This window comes from Nanorana parkeri, unplaced genomic scaffold (assembly GCF_000935625.1).
Source record: "Nanorana parkeri isolate BGI_ZX_2015 unplaced genomic scaffold, ASM93562v1 scaffold180, whole genome shotgun sequence".
Taxonomy (NCBI): Eukaryota; Metazoa; Chordata; class Amphibia; order Anura; family Dicroglossidae; genus Nanorana; species Nanorana parkeri.
This window is the reverse complement of record NW_017306448.1, coordinates 294,039-316,271: the sequence shown is the minus strand read 5'-3', so window position 1 is coordinate 316,271 and position 22,233 is coordinate 294,039. Positions and strand designations below refer to the sequence as shown.

General features: G+C 42.9%; 2 protein-coding genes across 2 annotated transcripts in view; one reads left to right on the top strand and one right to left on the bottom strand.

Annotated features, from left to right (window-relative positions):
• Positions 1-14,100, top strand: part of NOP14 (NOP14 nucleolar protein) — a 34,979-nt gene extending 20,879 nt beyond the window's left edge. The window contains exons 9-18 of the mRNA XM_018554988.1: positions 512-642; positions 2,299-2,384; positions 5,973-6,108; positions 7,499-7,600; positions 9,112-9,265; positions 10,522-10,681; positions 11,371-11,518; positions 12,369-12,490; positions 13,091-13,246; positions 13,993-14,100. Of these exons, the coding sequence (XP_018410490.1) occupies positions 512-642; positions 2,299-2,384; positions 5,973-6,108; positions 7,499-7,600; positions 9,112-9,265; positions 10,522-10,681; positions 11,371-11,518; positions 12,369-12,490; positions 13,091-13,246; positions 13,993-14,095 (1,298 nt within the window). The 3' untranslated portion in view covers positions 14,096-14,100. The remainder of the gene's footprint in view (positions 1-511; positions 643-2,298; positions 2,385-5,972; positions 6,109-7,498; positions 7,601-9,111; positions 9,266-10,521; positions 10,682-11,370; positions 11,519-12,368; positions 12,491-13,090; positions 13,247-13,992) is intronic.
• Positions 14,101-17,413: 3,313 nt separating this feature from the next.
• LOC108785809 (vimentin-like) overlaps positions 17,414-22,233 on the bottom strand; it is a 5,522-nt gene continuing 702 nt past the window's right edge. The window contains exons 2-3 of the mRNA XM_018554958.1: positions 18,654-19,319; positions 17,414-17,430 (exon numbers count right to left, since the gene is read on the bottom strand). Coding sequence (XP_018410460.1) covers positions 17,414-17,430; positions 18,654-19,319 — 683 coding nt within the window. The remainder of the gene's footprint in view (positions 17,431-18,653; positions 19,320-22,233) is intronic.

The following is a 22,233-nucleotide window of genomic DNA, read 5'->3' as shown; positions in this document are numbered from 1 at the left end:
CATCATAGTTGTCCAATGTGTTGCCTAAAGAGTTGAATATACAAATCTGCATGTTGTTTTGATTCATAGCGTTGCATTGCTTTATGTAAGCTGAATATTTTCCTGTATTAATGTCCAGCAGCCAATCCGATTGTGTGTTTTATCCATTAGAAGTAGCCAGAGCAAATTGCTTATTGCTTTATTAATCGTGCCCTTTTCTGAGGTCCTTCTGTATGATAATGCCCATTCCACTCAGGATTTCTGGTTTAATGTGTCTACATCCTCCCTAATTTTATAATTGGCTACAAGCTGGTCTTCAGCTGTCATTTTCCATGGCAATCCTGAGACAGATCGGTTGCTTTTGGACCCAACAGCCAGTTATTTTTCCAGTCACATTGACCAATAAGGTTTTCGGTTCCTAGTCTGTATGATGTAAGTTGTAGGCTATAATTTCCTGGTAACTGTGAGCTTTAGTGTATTCATTTCCTGGTTATTGGTTCATCTTTGTCTTTTGTGTTTATGGCGTTCTCAGTTCCTGAGTCACAAGAGCGTTTTCAGTCTGTGCTGACAGAGAAGCCTATAGAACAGCAGCTGATCATACTGGAGAGGATTCAGAAGTGTAACCACCCAAGCCTAGCTGATGGGAATAAAGCCAAACTAGAGGTGAGATGAGACATGTCAGTCAGTTGTTGATCCTCCGAGACCTTTGTCTGTGGTTATCGTTGGCACTGCAGAAGTCACTAATTGGAAGAGTACGGATGACACGGGAGAATGACGCCTCAATAAATGGTTGCAGGAGAGGAAGGAGTCCGTATGCAAAAAGTAAAGTTCTTGTATGTAAAATCTTGAGGCACCCCCATTCTAGAATGTAAAAATGGCGTTGTCCCCCCCCCCAAATCTTTACCAGACCCTTATCCTAAATAGGGGTTTGATATGGGTCTAAATAAAAAAAGAATGAATTTGTTCTAGTGACAGTTCTCACTAAAAGTGAAAGAAGTCCCTAGTTTTGGGTTGTCACCAGATAAGGAAATGATTGAGAAATCTTCTAGTGCTGATTCTGATGACTACCAGGGATTTCCCTCCCTTTGGAGTGATTTCCTCCAAATGTTGTAGGTTACATCCATGCTCCCTGATATTTTTGGTATGAATGGGTGTAGTCCAAACAGCTTGGGCCATATGCATAAACTTTAACAGTGTTAATACAGGTGAAACTCGAATAATTAGAATATCGTGCAAAAGTTCATTTATTTCACTAATGCAACTTAAAAGGTGAAACTAATATATGCGATAGACTTATTACATGCAAAGCAAGATAGTTCAAGCCGTGATTTGTCATAATTGTGATGATTATGGCTTACAGCTCATACGGGTATGTCCTCCCGTGACCAGCTGTATGCACCCGCGGCTCCAGCTGTCAGACAGTGGCGAACCATTGCTATGTACACAGAGCCGATCAGACAGGCTCGGTGTACTGTGATTCGTTATCACAGCGATCACATGGCAATGTTTACATTCCCAAGCCCTTTCCTACCTCCTACATCAGCGGCAGTGGAGAGTACAGGAACTAATGAATGGGCGAGTCATCTATTCATTAGTTCATAGTGAATACAAGCTGCAGCAGCAAAAAGGAAAAGAAAAAATGTCAAATAAATGTAACCCTTTCAGCCCCTTTATTCTGCCTATAATACTATGTATAGGCAGCAGAGTCTCTGCTCTGGCCTGTACATTAACCCTTTCACCTACCTTATACTGCACATTCATTAATCTCTTTACCTCCATCCTCCCTCTGTATATGACCTGTACATTAACCCCTACACCTCCCTCTGTCTATGACCTATACATTAATTGTATATTGTGCAGTATTACCAAACTCCATGTTTTTACCCCTTTAATACCGGCATCTTTCTTCGTTTCCAAAAAATAGTGGCCAAAAATAAATCAGATCACCTTGGAGTGCCTACTTTCCAAAAACAGGTCATTTCAGGGGGTTTTCCATTGTCATGTCATTTTTATCTGCTATGGTGTATAAAGGAAAGTAAAAAGACGCTTTTTAAAAAACATCTTTGGTCTTTTTTTTACTTTATATAATAAACAATAAAAAGCCGTTATTAAATGCCACAGAAAGTAAACTCTGTCTTAAAAAATGTATTTAAAAAGAATTTGGTTACAATGTTGCGTGAAGGAGGTATTCTCAGCCAAAATTGCACAGTGCTGAAAATATGACCTGGTAATGAAGTAACATGCTGGTACTGAAGTGGTTAAGTAGGTCTATAAAAAGTTTTATTTATCTTGATAATTGTCTTGTGGACTATTTTATAGAAATTGTTCGGCTTCCTCCTGGACTATATCATTGATTTGGCTGAGCAGGAAGCTCCAGATCTCAAAACCATTGACAAACTGATTCTGTAAGTAATGCAATTTGAATAGTAGTTTTGTATCTATTTGTTTTCTTATTCTGGTCAGGAAACAAAAACCACATGATCTGTTGGTTAATTATAAAAGATTGCAGCAGGATATTATGTGATCATTCAGTCAGCAGGTGGAGCGCTCACTCTTTTTTTGCTATCATTACCTTGTGTAGTAAAATGTCTGTTGATTTCAGATAAAAATAACGCAAGGTGAAATTTTGGCTCCATTCATACCTATATTCTAGGTGTGATTAGGGATTACTGCGTCAGGAACTTGCAATTTCCTGCAGCAGGAATACCTAATGTGCTATTTACAAGTGGCAGCTGTCACCCATTCAAGTTAATGATCGAGTGTCAGCCTCTGCATTTAACCCCTTCATGACTGAGGCCCTTTTTTCCATTTTTGCACCCATGTTATATTCCACATTTAGGCCTGAAAATGACGTAAAACCCCCCAACATTATATATTTTCTGAATGCCATCGCCGGGGGGGGCGGGCCCTTCTTCGGGACGCAGAAGCGATCTGGCGACAGGTAAGTCGCCAGGATCGCTTCTGTTGTAAAGCCGACAGTCGGCTCTACAAGTTTAAACAGACTCCCGGCGGCAAAAGTCGCCGGGAGTCTGTTTAAACAGCCCCGATGCTGGCGACGTACACTGTACGTCGTCAGTCACGAAGGGGTTAAAAGCAGCAGAACGACAGCACGACAGTGTTAGTGAAGGTGTTATGATTACATACGTATTGGAATCAATCACTGTCCCTGGACGCACGATCAATGCTTCCACGGAACGTGATTCATTCTTAACCGCATGTAATCGTATCACCTACGACTACATGTGTTGTGCCAGCATTCAGATGCAGCAGCTGCCACGTAATAAATTGAATTGGTGACACCTGCCCCTTGTAGATGGCGGATTAGGGATTCCTGCTGCAGGAAATCACAAGTTCCTTACGCAGGAATCTCTAATCGCACCTAAAATATAGGTGTGGATGGAGCCTTAAAGTGAACCTGTGAGTACATGCAGGGGGACGTGACATGTCCCCCTATGGAAGGTGATGTATAGTCTACTTTTGCAGCAACCTGCGTCATAAATTTCCACTGTATTGATTATCTCTGGCTGCTGCAATTATCCATCACTTATGTGTGTGGGGGAAGTAACTGCTACCACCCCACCATGCATTGTGGTTCTTCCTCCCCCCAGCTTCAATGTCAATACATGACATAAGGGCCGATGAGAGAAAAACCGTGGCGAGGGGGGAACAAGTATTCAAAACATCCAGAAGTGGAAGATATCAGAGGTGGATGGAGAGTTTTAACACACATGCTCCTGGAACGGTCATGTACTTTTATAGGGTGACTCTACTTTACTATGCTTGCATGTACTAACATGGGCCCTTTAACACTCACACACGAATGACTTATCTCGGTGACCCACCCCTTATCACTCAGCCAAGTTTCAATAAGAGACAACTGTGTTTGCATCAGAGTTACCTTTGCTGACCTGTCTTTTTAGTTAACCCATATTAATCCCAGAATCCTTTGTCATGTATAAATAGTTTATTTATAAAACAATGACTGCGTGTGTATGTATATATGACTTTTAGGGCTCGAACACACATGTTGTGCTGCACTTTACTGTGTGTTGAACTGCGTTTTTTTAAAATGCAGTTTGTCTGTACAGGTCACATCAAGGGTCAGAATATTACTTTTTTTTTGTATTTTGATAAACGTGTATTGACGTGCATCTTTGTGCATAGCATTACAATGCAGCATTCCTACATATGTCCTCAGTGTGGTGTGAACTGGGCACATAGACAGCAATGGTTTGCAAAGTGTCTTCGAATTCAGCCAGTGTTGATCAGTGCAGCTCAATGCATCTGATGGGACTGAGCCCTTAGGTGACAATTCATTTATTATCAAATATTAATATTTTAATATCACTTCAGAAACTACGAAACAACGTGCTTGTCTCTACTATTAAAAGTTGGTAAGCTTTTTTTGTGATATTTCCCAAATGGCCATTTTCAGATTTAGATAGTAAACCACAGGATGGCGTAAACCGGGACACTGACGTCAGGGATTTGTGAGGATGATCAAGTTTACTGATCTGTGGAGAAATAACAGTCATAACCAAGAGAGAACTACCATATGCCATTATGTACTAAAGAAATACACTTGAATAATGCCTTTGTTTACAATTTGTATAAACTTTCCCGGCTTCATTTCAATCCTCTGTCTTTTTGGAACAAACCTTTTGTGCTTGTACTATAACCCAGACCACCTAAGAAGAATGCCTTTCCCCGAGAGCCTTACTTTGTTGTGGATAATCTTGTTCTGAAGTTTATATGTAAATATCCCATCGCACTCCAAGCTGAAATTTTTTTTTTTTTATTACAGGTAATTTATATAGCGTTTACAATTTACACAGCGCTTTTACGCAGTGCTGCAAGGCAGAAGTCCTAACCACTACGCCACTGTGCTGCTCCCACTTGAAGTATTTTGGTGGGTCTAAAATGGCCTGAAGATGGCTGCATGTAGATCAATGTATCTTGAGAGAGATTAAGCCACCAGCACACCGTAGGTCCCCATTATTGGACATCAGATGAACATAGTATCACATATGATTGCAATATTTTGGATACTTGTGTAGCCCCTTTTTATCAAGCAAAACATAGTGGGAGGAAGCATTGGTGGTCACACTATGATTTGTCTGATGAAGGGGCTACACAAAGCTCGGAAACGTTGCAGTTGTTTGTGATGCCATGTTTATCTGACGTCCAATAAAGATGGGATGTTAACATGGACTTCTGGTGACTTACTTTCTTATACACAGGCCCGGTTTCCCCACAAGGCCACCGAGCCCAGGCGGCAGGGCGCAGATGTGGAATCCCACGACGCCCAGCGGTGTGGAATCCCCCGACGCCCGGAACATAAAGTGCCGGGCAGTAAGTTGCCTTCTACATTTAGTCCTGAATGGGAAGGCAGGACTAAATGTAGTGGCAGGGATGGGGGTGCATTGCGGAACCTGGCCTTGGGGCGGCAGGGAGAGTAAATCTGGCCCTGCTTATCCATTGATCTCATGTTTACCATCTGTTCACATTAGCAGCTCTCCCTGCTTTCTACCACCGTGACAAAATTAAGAAGTTATATTTGGTGATTTCTGAATATAAATTTAGATTTAGTGAGCTAAAAATGTCTGCCATTACAAACCATTTAAACCTTTTTTTGTGTGTTTGTTTAGACTTGAATCTAATTGGGTAATTGCCCATAACTTGTAGTTGATACAATTATAAAAATAAGGCCCTACTATTAGGCAATGGGTGACAGCTTTTCTGATCTTTGAAGCTTGAGGGGAAGAGAATGGATGTCAAGGTGAGAGACGAAACTAATGGCACTAGATAAGAAACCTCCTATTGTTTCTCTTAGCTAAAAAAAAAAAGTTGTATACCTCTGAAATAGCAGCAGACAAATTTTAGGATACTAGAAAAGGCTGCATTAGAATCGAGAAATTGCTTTGAAAACCAGAAGGATGTGATTTTCCAATGCACCATGTTTAAGAACATTCTTGTTTCTTCTCTTATGTCAGGCCCCTGTACAGCTTGTGCCAGATGTTCCCAGAAAAGGCAGCGGACTGTGTGAGAGAGGCCCTGCGGGACATCACTCGTACTTTGGATGAAGCCATAGAATCTAAAGGCCGGGCCACGTTCCCTGCATTACATGTGGTATGTAGGATTTCAAGATTCATCCCTTGCCCTAAGTCTCAGCAATTCTTACTTATCATGTAGCATTGCACTGGATGTGAATGTGTCCCATATAAACATTGTAGAAAAATAGCAGTAAATAAATATTCGTCTCAGCTGGCCTTTATAAAGAGATGTGGTCGCTTCCAGAGGTTTTGGTGTAATTGTACAGCAATGTCACTGTGCTGGTATAGAAATAATCTCCTCAAAGAACCTGAGTAGTATAGAACCCTGCTCAGGTTGGAAGACTGACCGATTCCTTCTTTATCTTCGATTGGACGTGAGCCCTCTGATTCTCTTTGGAGGGTCAGAGGGAGATTACCCAGCATGCACTGATTTAGTAGATGTGCACATCAGTAAAAATGAATGTTCCAAAGGGTTAATGTCTGTGTTTTATTAATGTAAATGTATATATAGTCTACGACAATTGGAAAAGGCTACTGAGGTGGTTTGTGTGGTAGGATGTTTTATCTCACTGATTGGCAGCTTCCACTGTGCAGATCATGAGTGCACCTTAAGGCAAAAAACTGTAAGTAAAGTTCATCTTAAAGCAGGACTCAACTGCTAACTGCAGAGGGTAAACTTTTGTCATAATGTGCAAGTACATACAGCATAGCTCATTATGGCAGACCGGTATGCTGTCGGCACTCTCAGGTCCATTCTCGTTGTCACCACTTTGTTCGCTGCCTCTGCCATCTTTTCTGCCACTTTGTGGTCCAATGTCTGCCCTTCAGGTAGCCACTGATGCAGTAAGTCCATGCTGCACTAACATCCCGCTATCTGGCTCCATTCACTGTGCTTTACAGATCCCCAGAGTGGGCAAGTCGTATACAATGCATTGTTCAAAATTGCTAGGAGAAAGGAAGAAGATGATGTTTGGCAGCAGACACTACTAAAAGTCACCACTAATAAAACCTCTACCTCCTAGTATTTTTTTAGGGATGTGTTTCACTTTAAGGTGACCTTGACATCCATTTCAAAAGTTTATGAATTATTATTACCTTTTAATTAGATAGAAGAAAAATCTACTCTGAAAATAGTTTCACCTTTAGTAAAGGCCTGACTTTCCTGAACTGTCATCCCCCTGTTGAGTAGTACCTCGGGGGCCATTAAAGGCACTTATTAGATGTGGGAATGGAAGTTGGCCGAGCTTCTTTCCTTAGAAGTGAAACACACGGGCACACAGGAAAGGTTTTTCTGGCTAACAAAGGTAGTAGCAGACATATTGCATTGCTTGTTCTTAGACAGGACTTTTACTTTATAAATGTGTAAAACGGCTGACATGCATGCTGTGGGGATCTATGTAGCCTGACTAGAGCTGCAGGTAGATTGTACAGCAGATTTGATCATTGTGAATATTTTTGTCTTGTAGCTGCTTTACTTCAAGATCACAGCAATTTTATTTCCTACTTCTGATTTCTGGCACCCTGTAGTCACCCCAGCTGTCACTGTGATGAGCCAACTATTGACAAAGGTAAGAGAGCACTGTTCCTGTTCCCTATTTCTTGTGAAGATGTTCCAGCTTATGCAGAGCTGTCTGGATTTTGTTTTACATGTGTCCAGAAAACCCTGACTGCTGTATTTCAGGTGTGATTTTCATTCAGGACAGGCTCACACCATTTTCTGGACCAGATCCGGAATGCAGTGCATTGCCTTTTGTTGTGTTTTTACCGTGATTTTGCCACATTCCAAAGCTGTGGTTTTTTTTAGCTTAAAATTGGCTTTCGGGTTCTAGTGTGTTTGCATGTGTTTTTGATGTGTTTCCTTTCATTCCAGTGCATTCCAGACCAGACAAAATGCAGTATTTTTCTGGTCTGGGACAGACTGCGCTGGTGTGAACAGAGGCCAGAAATGGCATAGGGATACCCTTTTAGTCAAATAAAGTTTTTTATTCTTTTCAAACAAGGTTAACCAACGAGGAGCTTAGAGCGATAAAAAGCATATGATCATCCGCCACTGTGTTGTGCCGTGTGGCTCCGTATACCTCATTAAACGTAGAGGGGAGGGGAGGGGGGGGAGGCAGATCAGTGGACGCGAGGCAAGACAAAACAAGGACAACACAACACAATACAAATACAGACAATGTTATGGTACGAGGACGACCAGATTGCTCGTGAAGGCGGATGGAGACCTCAGGTTCCTGAGGCATAGCCCGGCCTACGACATACGATGTCAACAGAGAGTAGTGATAAAACTAGTCCCGACTATGGTGCTGAGGTCAACAAGGCAGGGAAAGCAACTGAGTCTTGAAAGCAAATCCATGGCAACCACAGGTTTCGGAAGGATTCATTGCGGTCTGGGTCTATAGCCACCATTTCTTCCATACGCATAGTATCGTTAATGCAAGTCAGCCACATTGTTAAAGATCACTCCCTATAATAGCGTTGGGAACAAGTCGGGTGCTTCCCAGCGCAGAAGTGCGTCTCCTGCAGGAGCACAATATCAACCTTTTGCTTATGCATGTGGTAAAGAATCTGAGACCGTTTTTAGAGGGATGATTAAACCCTTTCACATTAAAATCCACTAGGCCCAATCCAGCCGGCGGGTCCGCGGGTGAATGCGGCGACCTCTGTGAGGTCTGGAAGAAGGTGGAAAGCTTCCGGGACTTACGTCCACCCGTGCCGGAAGGTGCTTTGGGGTGTCTTTTGGTACCCATCCGGTTTGTATATCGCTAGTGGAGCTGTAGAAAGGCTGTAAGGGGCACCACGCACGGGAGCAGAGAGAAGATGCGACTCACTCCGAGATGCGCCGGCCACGCCCCCTCAGGGATACCCTTTTAGGATGCATTTTGAGGCCAGAAACAATGTGGTCTGGTCTGGAGGTGATCTGGATGTGGTGGGAATGGGCCCTTAAGCTGAAATTCCCCTCTAATTAGCTACATAATTACTTTTTAATATCTAGAGTAAGAAACAAAATATGCCAACAAGGCTGATATGATTCCAAAAAATACCTGATCTCTGGTGAAAAGTGTAACTTCTATTTCAGTGCCCCGTGTCTTCACTGGAAGATGTGGCTGCAGGTCTCTTCATCTGTTCTATGTTCCTGGAATACGTGTCCCTGTCACAGAGGTTTGTTCCAGAGGTCATCAACTTCCTGCTGGGGATTCTACACTTGGCCACAGTACGCAGAACTTCTATTGGTAGGTATTCGCCTTGTCCAAAGTTAGATAGAACATTGGGGGCCGACAGTAAAACACTGGAGCAGGGAAATATACAGAACATTAGCAGGGAATGCAGCAACCAGTTTCCTTGTCTGTTTCATTTCCCATCGAATAAAAGATTATAACTGAATGTTCCAAATGAACAATTTATTTATTTTCTCAAGTATTTTCCCATCCACCCCTAAAGTTAAAGCTGAACTCTAATCAGATAAAAAAACAAATGCAGCTTTGTAATCATTAATACTTGCATTTATTTTTTTAAAGCAGCTTGAGTACCTGAATCTGACCAGGTATGAGCCCCTCCCAGTCCCTTGTACAGACTTTGCTATTACCTGCCTTTGCGTGGTAATCGTAGGTTTGATATAATCCAGTTTTTAATGACGGGTTTCTAGATGTAAGATAATTTCTTACTTCGTTACCGCAGGATACTGTGTTTCCGGTTTCAAAAGGTTTGGAACTTTGATATCCAGATGGGTCTAAACCTGCACAGTATTTCAAACAATTGATTGCTTATGTTTATCTGGCTGCATTCTTTCCTTGTTTTCATTATGTTCTGGGTCACGAGGACCTTAATAATGGAACAGATCTGATATCTTCCAGTCATGAGGTTGGAATGTATGATTCTCTCCAGAATTACCGTCTATCAGGAAGGCTAAACATGGAATCCATTTCATTTGTGTAGTCTCCGTTCACATGCAGTGCTTTTTAATGTCCCCCTCAACCTCAAACCATTGCTTTTTAATGTGTTTTCGAAACCCTTCCCCCCACTGGCATGATTCTAATGGGCAGCCTTAATGGATAATAGAAAAAGGCAAGAGAGAGCTGGACGCACTTAACAGTACTAAGAAGTGATGAAAGTTTCCAATGAGGGTCCCGGACTGCAGAACATTGCATTTAGCACGTTTGTCACCAGAGGTCATTGTATTCTACATCCACAGATCAAATTCAGCAGCATCAGTATGCTTCTGTTAACTTGACCAAAACCCTGGTTAGTTGCCTGCTTATTTTTAAAGGCTACGTTCTCCTTTTGCAAAAATTAAAGAAATGCTTATTTAATAATATAAAAAAAAAGACAAAAATTAATTTTTTGTCTTGTAAGGATTACAAGGTTATGAGTCCTCATAAGGTAATTCTTTTTTAGGAATTCTGAGTTCCATAAATGTTTTCAGTACATTGGGAAGTAGTAGTTTTTCTTTCTACAGATGTCTTGCCTCACGCTTGCTGTTTTATGACAGGTTACTATGTTGTTCCTCCATTTAAACACCACGGGAAGTCCTCAGAACTTCTGCTGGCAGACAGCGAGGAGGACATGAAGTCCTGGAAGAAGACACACATGCCGCTCACAGCAATCAATGGGCTGGACACTGAGGACCAAACTGAGATCAATCATTTTAGGTGAGCATATCATAAATCTGATACCAGACTGATAAGTCAAGGGAGTCCCTGGTTTAGATTTGCCAAGTGAACTTGTTTAGCTTGTTTGAAAAAAAAATCCTATCAACACCTTTTGTTTTAAAAACCTTGGATCTAGTTATACGTTTTATTTACTTCTGTGCTCTGGGGCAGCCATCTTTGTTGCTGTAACATAATGCATTTCTGCAGTGTGGCACAGCTGTGGCACTTCATCTGTCTTCAGTCTATGGACAGAGCTCTGTGAACACATGTTCAGTAAAGGCAAAGTATGTCAAAGCTTCCCCCGGTACCCATTGTATTCAATGGCAGGATTGTGAACTAAAGGGCCACCCTTCGTTTAATAGTCAGATACATCTTTATTTGATAAGGGTTGAGGGGACAGTGTAGAAATTGCAAATGTGTTTTGGGGGCTCATAGAAATACCCCCTTCATTAGGGTCTACTAAGCTGCGCACAGAAACCAATCAGCTTCTATCTTCAGCTTGTTCCGTTAAAATGAAAGCTGGAAGTCGATTGGTTGCCATGCACGACTGTTCCAGATTTTGTGTGTGCCAGTCTTAGTACATTATCATTGTCACCACAATGCATTATTATTCGGTATTGTCACCATTACTACTTTATTTTTAAGTGCTTTTTAAAAACCCAATCCTCTGATATATTGCAATCCTACAGGCTGACGTGTGTCGCAGTGAGCTTAGACTTGGTAAAACGATGTGTGAATATGTATGGATCTTTACCAGCCTTCCAGGAGATCTTTAATCCAATTTCCTTACTTATCAATGAACACCTTCCACGAAGCACATATCCCCAGGAGATCCAGGTAAAATCTCTCCAAATGCATATATGGGCAAACACAGCATAGTTTCAGGTACATTCAGCATGCATTTGAGATCAGTTTAAAGGAGAACTATGAGACAAGTGATTTTCACTAAGCCTCATAATCTGAGCCGACCTGTGACAATGAAAGTGTCACAGGTCGGCTCAGTAGATCGGGAAGTGATCGAACATATAGCGTCGCTCGCTCACTCACTTCTCGATCTATCCGTGCAGAGAGCCGTGACTGTAACTCACGGCTCCCTGCAGGGATTCCCCCCTCCCCTGTCCGATCCTCCAGCGCTGACTGGTGGAATGGATGGGGGAGGGGGCGGGTACAGCTGGCTCTGCCTCTAGATAGGCAGAGCCAGCTGTCACTCACGCAGCTGGATGGATCCAGACAGAATTGTCGGGATCCGTTTCCGGCTGCGGCGTCTACAGCTCGCGGTATACTGAGCTTTGGGTGACGGAAGGACGCTAGTTTGTTTCCTCCCGTTACCCTTAGGAGAACTATGGGGAAAAGCCTTAACCCCATAGTTCTCCTTTTAAGATGCTTTTGAGATCATTGACAGGTGTATTGGGCCTGTGGTAGACTTCCTTCTGAACTTCTTTTGACCTCCTTCTGAGCTGCTTCAAACTGCTTTTTATGTCTACATTGACTTGCAATGAAACACTTGTATGCAGGTACTAAATGAGTTGCCTCTCTTGTTGGCCATACATGTAATGACAAGCTATCAGTTGACCAATCCAGGGATCTCCGGTCATTCACTGATTGATGCACCCATTTGGTTCATTTAATTCTCTCATTTTCATAATGCAAATAAAGCAACTTTTGTTGTTTTCTTTTTACATTTCAGGATGTTTGCCGAAATATTCTAAATGATATTAAAAGAAATGGAAAGAAATCCTACAAACCGCTCGTGTTTGAGAAACAGGGGCCTGTCCCAATGAAAATGTTCACGCCAAAAGTTATGCCTGTGTGAGTATAGGGAAAAAACATGAGACAAGATTGTACAGAGCTGGAGCAGGGAGACAAGTCTGTTATTAGCTCCTGTCATCTTTTGTGACCAGATGAAATATTGCTGTCGGTAAATTGCACCTTCACCCGAGTCTAACAGGAACACAACTGTGATGCCTTAGTTTCATATGCTTTCAGAGATGTCAGAGCTATTAGAGTCTCCATATCATGTGATGCTGCTTTAAATCTGTTGACAGATTTGCCACTTGCATGAATAAGCTTTTTTCATTTCTTATTATTGAGCTTATAAAGGTATACAGACATTGTGTGTAAGGCACCTGCATCTGGCAGACATTATAATACTTTCTTAAGCAAGAGGGCCTGCTTGCCTGAGCGGTGGAAGGGAATGCCGGAGACCACTGTGTTCATACGCTCAGACTGCAGCGCAAGTTCATTTTAGATGATGCAAAGCACCAGGGAGCATTTGGAGTTCCCCAGGAACAAGACTATGTGGTGCTTCTATGTACTAAGCCATAACTAAAGGGATGGTGCAGGTTACATGACACATGCAGGCAGCCATTCCCTGGCCTATTATCTCACAGATCTCTCTCTTTGTGGCAGGCTGGAATTCGGCAAAAAGCAGGGCTGTAATAAGGTGGAGCAAGAGCGCAAGAAGCTCATTCACAAACACAAGCGGGAGCTTAAGGGAGCTGTGCGAGAAATCCGAAGGGACAATCAGTTCTTGGCAAGAGTGAAGCTTTCAGAGACCATGGACAGGTGAGTGAAACAAGACTACTATACTTCTTTATTTATAGATTAAGAAACGTATGGCCCTGTTATCCCCCTGCTGCAGTATACAGGAAGCATTGCATGCAGGGAGGGATGCTACTCAGAGTAACATGGGAAGGGAATGAAGTCTTGTCTAGATCGGGAATTCTTCTACCAAAATAAGAAAATTGTTACTGTACTGGGACCCAAGAAGAGATTTTATGTAGGAGAATGTCAGAAAAGCCTTATAAAGATAATTTATAATGGCCATATCATTAAAATAAAACACATAAACCATAATTAAGGCAGCTCTGCCTTTAAAAAAAATATAAATATTAGGGATGCACCGATACTAGTACCAGTATCTGTGCCGATACCAAGTATTTGGGTGAGTAAGCTTGCTGATCTCCTTCCGATCGATGTGGGTAGACCCCCGGCGTGCCGGTCCCGGGCCCGCACAGGGGACAGTGGCGAGGGAGGTGCACACGTTCCACCACTCAGTACGAACAATCCAGAGGCTATATCGCTTAACGCCGGATCACTTGCACCTGAACAGCCATCGCTGGCTGTGTAAAATGATACCAGGAACATGGCTGCAGCAGCTGTGTTCTCGGTATAACCACTTCAGGAGGAGGACGTACATATACGTGAACCCGTCTTCAGTGGTTAAACAGTTGCACTGTTTTTTGGACAACTGGCAGCTTAATGATTTTATTTGTTGCCATCACTCCTAATGTCTGCATTTCATTTCTCAGGGATGTGGAGAGGAAGAGGAAGGTCAAGGAACTCTTCAACAGTCTGTCCAATCAGGAGGGAGAATGGAAAGCCTTGAAGAGAAGACAGATGAAGGGGAAGTAACATGGACTCGCTGCATACAATGTTACCCCCTGCCTGTCCTGTATGAGGACAGATTTTATCTTTTTCCATTTTATGGAAACCGTGTTTGATATCTGTTCTATAACTTTATATCATGTAAGCATGGACATGACATGCTGACACTTGGAGCCAGGATTTACTTGTGGACATTGGTCAATCCTTTTTTAAATGTTTGATTATTGGAAAGTGTAATCTTGATTCCCAGTTTGTGGAATACAAGACAATTACAAACCTATATTTAAGGTTCTAACATTTGTGTGTTTCTGTTTTCCTCACAATAAGCTCATGACAGGTTCTCTTAGTCTGTGCATATTGTATGTGCCCAACCTCAATTACATTTTGGGTAGATGATGTGTGCTGGGGAGATATTTGATCCTGGAGTTTCCAGAACTGACCACCATTTCAGACCACAACTAGAGGTCATGTAAGCTAGTGGACAGTTCCAAAAATGCCCTCCACCCATTATATTCAGTTTTATTGTGTGTGTGTGTGATTAGGGGAACCCTGGATGTTGTGTGTGTGTGTGTGTGTGTGTGATTAGGGGAACCCTGGATGTTGTGTGTGTGATTAGGGGTACCCTGGATGTTGTGTGTGTGATTAGGGGAACCCTGGATGTTGTGTGTGTGATTAGGGGAACCCTGGATGGTGTGTGTGTGATTAGTTGTGTGTGTGTGTGTGTGTGTGTGTGTGTGATTAGGGGAACCCTGGATGTTGTGTGTGATTAGGGGAACCCTGGATTGTGTGTGTGAGATTTGGGGAGCACTTTTATAATGTTCTATTATCTGTGGTGTATAATAATAGAATGTAGACAGTGTCTATGTTATATGACAAGTAAAGAGACGCCGATTAGTTGCTGTGTTCCTTTAGTCCAGCTTGTCACTCCAGCTGTGCTGAAACTATAAATCCTGTCATGCCTGTGGCTGTTAATTTTGCAATGCCTCATGGGGCTTGTAGTCCCAGAACCGCTGCAGTGCTGAGGTTGCCCTGGTTTAGTCCATCTTGCTCTCTCTGAATGCAGTTTTGTTGATTTGTAGATTCTTCTACAGGGCAGTGATGTCAGTGCAGCTTCAATGGCTGGGGATGCAGCAGCGCAGTGATGCAGCTGGCCGTACACCTTGCAATCTAATTGTACAATATGCTTTATGTCTGCCAACAACTGTTGTATGTGAGTCTACCTGACTGGAGATCAATGGAATGGATTGTTCACATCGGCCTTCTATTATATCGTTTCTGTGTATCTAAAGATTAATATACACATTGCAATCCGGCTGTACATCTGCCAACAACTGTGTAGTGCCAGAGCCTGCCTGATTGGATAGATTAGGTAGGTCCTCCATATTACATCGTTTTGGTAAACCTAAAGTTGATTGGACGGTCAGACTGTACCATATATGGTGACCTTTGATTGGAAGCCGAGAGGTCAGACACAACCTTGAAAAATATGCATTTAAATGATTATCATGATGAGGAGCACCGGAAGGGAGTTGTGACTTCATTGTTTGGGGGACAAACCACTCTTGGGGGGTTTATATATTGTGACGCTGCTTCAGCTTTTTATTAATCCCTGTGGTCTGGCATTCCCATACATTGTTGTCAGATTTGTACGGTGTCTGTCCTCGTGTGTCATCTGGAAAATTGGCCGTCACCAAATGTATTTTGTTAAAGCTGAATTCAGCCTTCCCTTCAGTCTTGCACAGTTGTAGCGGCTCCTCTCCTGGACTGATATGGCTCACTCTGATATCACTGCACACTGCGAGCTTCTCACAATGTGTATTAGAAGCTGCGGCAAGTCAGAGCCCGTCTCCTTTCCTGGCTGGAGGATGTCCTACATCATCTATCCCTTTCCTCCCTAGCCTGACTGTCCCCGGCCCACCTCTTTCATTCATTGAATTTCATATCTTTCAATCATGGAGGATCAGCAGCACTTGGCACATGTGGGCATTACCTTGGGCAGTCAATGTACAAATTCAGTCTGCCAGGAACACCTACTCATCCCGATTGACATCCACCCATCGAGGCATTCTAATATTTGCATAACTCTTCCCAAGAGCCAGCTCACTGAGAAGTCTTGAGGGGAGTACTTGGGCAGGGTGCTGTGATGTTTTCAGGAGAGTATTACAGCACTCCGCCGGCTCCTCCTACCAGCCACGATCTGCCTGCATGGCATAGGGAAGCAAAGAGATCCGGTGATGATGTTGGTGCAATGAAAACAGATTTTATTTATTTTGGGAAGGAGGAGAAAGGAAGAACCAGGGGAGGCAAAATAAGCTGATGAAACATTTGCTTTCATATAAATGATGAGGTCAGATACTCTTTGATGAGTAATAGCTTGGACCGGTTTTATTTTTGGTTCATCGTGCGTTCTTCATATATAAATAAGCTACAATAGTGCAGGAACTGCAAGCAGCAAGGAGAAATCCCAGGTTCCAAATCAAAATACCTGTATGAGAAACCTCAAATAGGATCTGCCTTTCCCTCAGGCTGAATCAAATCTGCTTTCCCTGGCAGTAGATTGCAGGCCAGGATTTGGAGAATGGCAGCTTCCGTCTGAGGTTTGTCACACAAGTCCTTTTTTTTTTAATGATCCAGTACAGTACATCTGGGTATAGCGGCGCACATGGGCCCATTCACACGGCTGTAGTAGCTTCTGATCCTCTAGGCCTTGTCAAGTACTTGCTGGTCTACATCACTTCCCTCATGTGCTTGACATGTTCATGAGTCACCGCGGCCTTGTAAAGAGGAAAACAAAACAGTTAATATCCAAATGTGTTCATAGGAATCCTGTCTGCGCATTTCTCAAAGTGACGTGGGGATCTCATTGGTTGCTTTCGGCTATTCCTCTCATATAAAAGAGCAACGCAGAAAGGTCCTCTACAACAGGGGTAGGCAAATGTGGCACTCCAGCTGTTACTGGACTACAAATCCCATGAGGCATTGCAAGACTCTGACAGCCAAAGGGATGACTCCCAGAGGCAGATGCATGATGGGATTTGAGGTTTCACCACAGCTGGAAGGGCTGGAGTTTGCTTACCCTTTCTCTAGACCAGGAGTCTCAAACCTCCGGCCCTCCAGCTGTGGTGGAACTACAAATCCCATGAGGCATTGGAAGATTCTCACAGACATGACTCCCGAAGAGAGATGCATCATGGGATTTGTAGTTTCACCACAGCTGCAGGGCTGGAGGTTTGAGACCCCTGCTCTAGACCTTTGTTGCCTACAACTGGCCCACACACAATCCACTATCAAGTTTTAATGGTAAGATATAACTTCAAACTGCTGAGAAAGAAGATGAGATCTGTGCTACGTGAAGGCGATGTCTGCAGGTAACAATAATAAAAGGATCACTGGTATTTTGCAGCTTCGTATCACACAGTACATCGGCACTATGGGCACACCACCAATGTCTGGCAGATTTGCCAGTTACGGTGGATGGCCAAATCCATTGCAGATCTGGCTGCCAAGAAAACCTCTGACCCACCTGATGTGTATTCCTATGTGATACAGTAGGCATTGAGGTAGAGGAGGGTACACAGGGGTCTATAAGCCTGCATTATGTACCTGTATTTGGAATCACCTCTGATTTTGAGTTCAGTGACCTGCACCTGAATTGCTAGGTCCTGGTGCTTGCTACCACCTCTGTTCAGTTTGTGGCATGGTCAGCAAGGTCTCCCCTCAATTTTAGGTCACATGACCCAGACTTGGCATGTCAGGAGATCTCCTTATTGCAAGTGGCAGGTAAGCGTATGCTCCTTTGCTCTTACCCAGCTTCATTAAAGCCTGTGGCTAGCATAAAAGTGTCTACATGAGCGGCCCTTGTAAAAGGAAAAATTGTATGCTTACCTGTCTGGCAGGTAGTGAGTTAATTCTTCCTTGTCTGATAATGTTTCCCCCGCTGGGCTGCCGGCCCCTATGTCAGTACTGTGTTCCATACAGGCATACAGAATGGTTGTCCACATTTTTTGGACTTCACTGCCAGCACTGCGTTTTTCATATCCGTGACTTTCTAATATTGACAGCCCTGGAGCCTACACCTTAGAACACTTCCTATTATAAGGTGACAACGTTCTAACCAGTTCTCAACGGCTCTTTTCGCTTGTCACTCTGTCACATATTGTTCCAGCAGAGACTACAAGCAACTTTCATTGCACACGCATGTTGTGAGGTTGTCACCATAAGGAAGCCCGTCCATCCTAAGAAAAGATACTTGGCCACTGCTGGAGTGCATGTATCAGAAGTGACTGCAAAGTGGTTGCAGTGGCCACTCCAATATACAACAAAACGGTATTTTCCAAAGCACGTGGCACTGGTCTGATACAGAGTTTCTCTGTAAACTTTTTCTTAAATGATGAGTACTGCATTGCATTATGGGGCTGAACCCCTCACCCTACCATTCCAACGTCACCCTCTGCCTGCACACTCTATTGCTCAAGCCCCGTGGTAGTTAGAGTGGAATGTATTAGAAGTCACAGTGTCAGTCCTCAATGCTATTTATCAGCCTCATTTCCAGTCCAGGATTGCCCCCACATAGTAAATGTTTTACCTTCACTCTCTGGATTAATGCCAAGCCGCTGCTCCTCTCCTTCCAACAGCTTCCTGTACACTGCAATCTCGGCATCCAGCTTCAGCTTGATGTTTAGCAGGTCTTGGTAGTCCTGTAGATATCGGGACAAGTCAGCCTTTGTCTCCAGGAGGCGCCCTTCCAGCTGAGCAATGATGTCCTGTAGGCAGGCGACTTCTTCCAGGTGCTTGGCCTGCATGTCATCCAGCATCTTCTCCAGGGCTTGGTTGCGTGCCCTCAGACCATCTATTTCACCCTGCAGGTCAGATACTTGGGAGGAATACTTGCTAATATCTTCCCTGACAGTCTTGATCCTCTGCTCATTCTTGGTCAGTTGCCCTTTAGCAGAGCTGAGTTTAGTTTGGTACCATTTCTCTGCTTCTTTGATGTTTTTGGTGGTAGCTTGTTCAATCTCCGCACGCAAGGCTTTGAGGGCCGCCGCTAGATCGGGCCGAGAGCTCTCTATCTCCAGGCTCACCTTGGACTCCTGGATTTGGGTTATCAAGTCGGCAACTTCCTCATCGTGAAGCTTTTTAAGGAACTCGATCTCATCCACCAGTTGCTCGATTCTTTTCTCCAGCTCCAGCTTCTGCAAGGTGGCATCATCGACATCTTGACGAAACTCCTTCAAGGTCTTCTCGGCCTCCTCTGATGGCAATGATTAAAGATTGACATGATTATTGCCTTTCATTTTCAATTGGTTTACACATTTTATGTTACGTACACTCGGTTAATTAGGAACTCGTGTATTTCATTGTCATGCCGCTATACCAGATTTCACAAGCAGATGGCACTGCAGATAAAACCTGTAGACGTAGCTCCTGACCAGTTCACCTCTTGAGGTCCAGATTCTCTCTTTCATTCTGACAGTGATGTTTTGAAAATGAAGGAGAGAATCTTGCTGAGGGTGGGACACATTTTTTATTCACAGATCTTAACAAAAGCAACAACACAAAGAGGTCTATTTATGACCAAATAGCACAGCCATTCGCAGTACAAATCTTTCTGAACGTTCTGTGCAAACAGAGGCAAAAACGAACGTTCTTAGATATATTTTCTTTTCGGGTTGAATTCTGGAATGCAATACTACATGTTTGGCCACTAGATGGGGCAGAGGAGCACAAGAAACAAGCCTTTTATTATATGTATACTGTGTTAAACGCTTATTAGGGCTCATGCACATGGCTGCCTATGGCCATACATTGTAAATTCCGGTGTATTTCCCTGCCAGGGAGCCACAGGTAATGCATACAGTCTCCCATAAAAGTATAGACCGGACTTACATAAACACATGTATACAAGTCAGGGGTATGCAGTACCTGTCTACAGCCATTTACTTTTCTGTCTGTGTCCTTGTTGGAGATATTCCCTCACTTCCTGTCTGTTAAGGTCAGTGTCAGCAGGACAGGAAGTGAGGGTAAATCTCTCTCCTGGAACACCCCAGATAGGATAAAACTGAAGGGGGTTCAAATCCTTTCGCACTCTATCCAAAACTAGAAAACAGTTTTTGGCTTGACCCTTGAAGGATAACAGAAAATATATCTGTATACTGCTAAATTATAAGTATCAGCTGCAAATCAAGCGCATTACACAAATCAGACACACGCTAAGCACACCATCCCCAAATATTCATAAGAAAACATGTTCGTAGTGCAAAAAAAGAGAAGCTCCTGAACGAATGAGATGAGACCCCTCTACCTAAGGGCGGGGTAAAGTTCCAGCCACATATATGCAAAAAAAAGAAACTTCTAGGGCAGCTTCCATCATGCTGGAACATATTCCGCTTCACTGCCTGTGACATCACTTGCTAAAAGCTTTGTGTAGAATATTTTAAGACTGGATGTCAGGACAATCAGTAGCTTTGAAGATATATATTGATGAAGTTATATGCAAAGTTACAACTTTTTCTGTAAAAGCCAACCCCACCCTTCCCATCTCTTCAATGTCCCTATTGGTCAGTGAAGCTTCCCATCAGATTAATGGACTAACTGGCAAGCTCAGAAGGTAGAAAGGAGAGCTTAAGGGTCTATTTATAAACACTTTGCAGGGCCTTCTGTTCTATAAATATCTGTGAACATTCATTTTGGGCAAATAATGTCCATAATGCATGTTCTTAATATACACAGTTTTCCTAGTTCAAATGTAGTGCTGTAATATTAAATTATGGCCACTAGATGGCGTATCCAAGTTTGAATGTAGTTTATTGTAATAATACAATATGGCCACTAGATGGAGTTTCCCAGGTTGAATGTAGTTTATTATAATAATATATTATGGCTGCTAGATGGAGTTTCCCAGTTTGAATGTTGCTTGTTGTAGTAATACAATATGGCCACTAGATGGAGTTTCCCAGTTTGAATGTTGCTTGATGTTATAATATTATGGCCACTAGATGGAGTTTCCCAGTTTGAATGTTGCTTGTTGTTGTAATAATATATTATGGCCACTAGATGGAGTTTCCCAGGTTGAATGTAGTTTATTGTAATAATATATTATGGCCACTAGATGGAGTTTACCAGTTTGAATGTTGCTTGTTGTTGTAATAATACAATATGGCCACTAGATGGAGTTTCCCAGTTAGAATGTTGCTTGATGTTATAATATTATATTATGGCCACTAGATGGAGTTTCCCAGTTTGAATCTAGTTTGTTGTTGTAATAGTACATTATGGCCAGTAGATGGCGCTGAGGAGCATAGAAAATCAAAACATTTCCTATGCTCCTCAGCTTCATCTAATAGTCATAATGTACTGTTACAACAACAAACTACATTTGTATATTCCAAAACCATTACACTTTCCCTTAAATGTGAAGCACTAAAATTCAAAATACTGTGTGAAACAAACTTATTAGAAACCAAATATTCTGCTGTTTTTTTTTGCATGGGTTGTTTCCCTATATTTGGTGACAGATTCATAACTCCCAACTGTTCTTCATTTAGAGGAACTGTCCTTCATTTAGACTGAGGAACTGTCCCTCATTTTAAAAGAACTATCCCTCATTTGGAACCAAATCCCTATGCCCCTCTTTCCTCAGTTGTCCCTCTTCTTGGTCTGATGTACGTATATCTATAAAGATGTTCTATTTAACTACTAAAAGTGTTCTTCTGCACTAAAACTTTTATCCTGTCTCAGGGGCGTCTCGGGACCGGGTGTCACTCGGAGCGGAGACTGGGTGACACCTCGCCGTGACGTCATAGCACATGCGCTGTCATCTAACTGATGCTTGATGCCGGCCATCTTAGTGATGGACACCGGCAGAGGGAGGAGGGGACATTCACCCGGCAGGGATGAGGTATGCTGCTGGGTCCCCTCCTCTCTCCTGACACTGTCGGGCTCTCAGTCCATGACCGAGTGCCCGACTTTTTAGAGGGGGTGACACCAAAATGACTGTCAGTCATTTTGGTGTCACTCGGCTCCGGCCCACACCCCCCTTGTGACGCCACTGTACTACCTCTTAATTTTATTGTTTGCTCTTTCAAAAAGCCAGAATAAAGGAAAAGTAATGGTGGAAAAGAAGTGTACTGGGTTTACCCAATCATTTTTGGCATATATATATATAT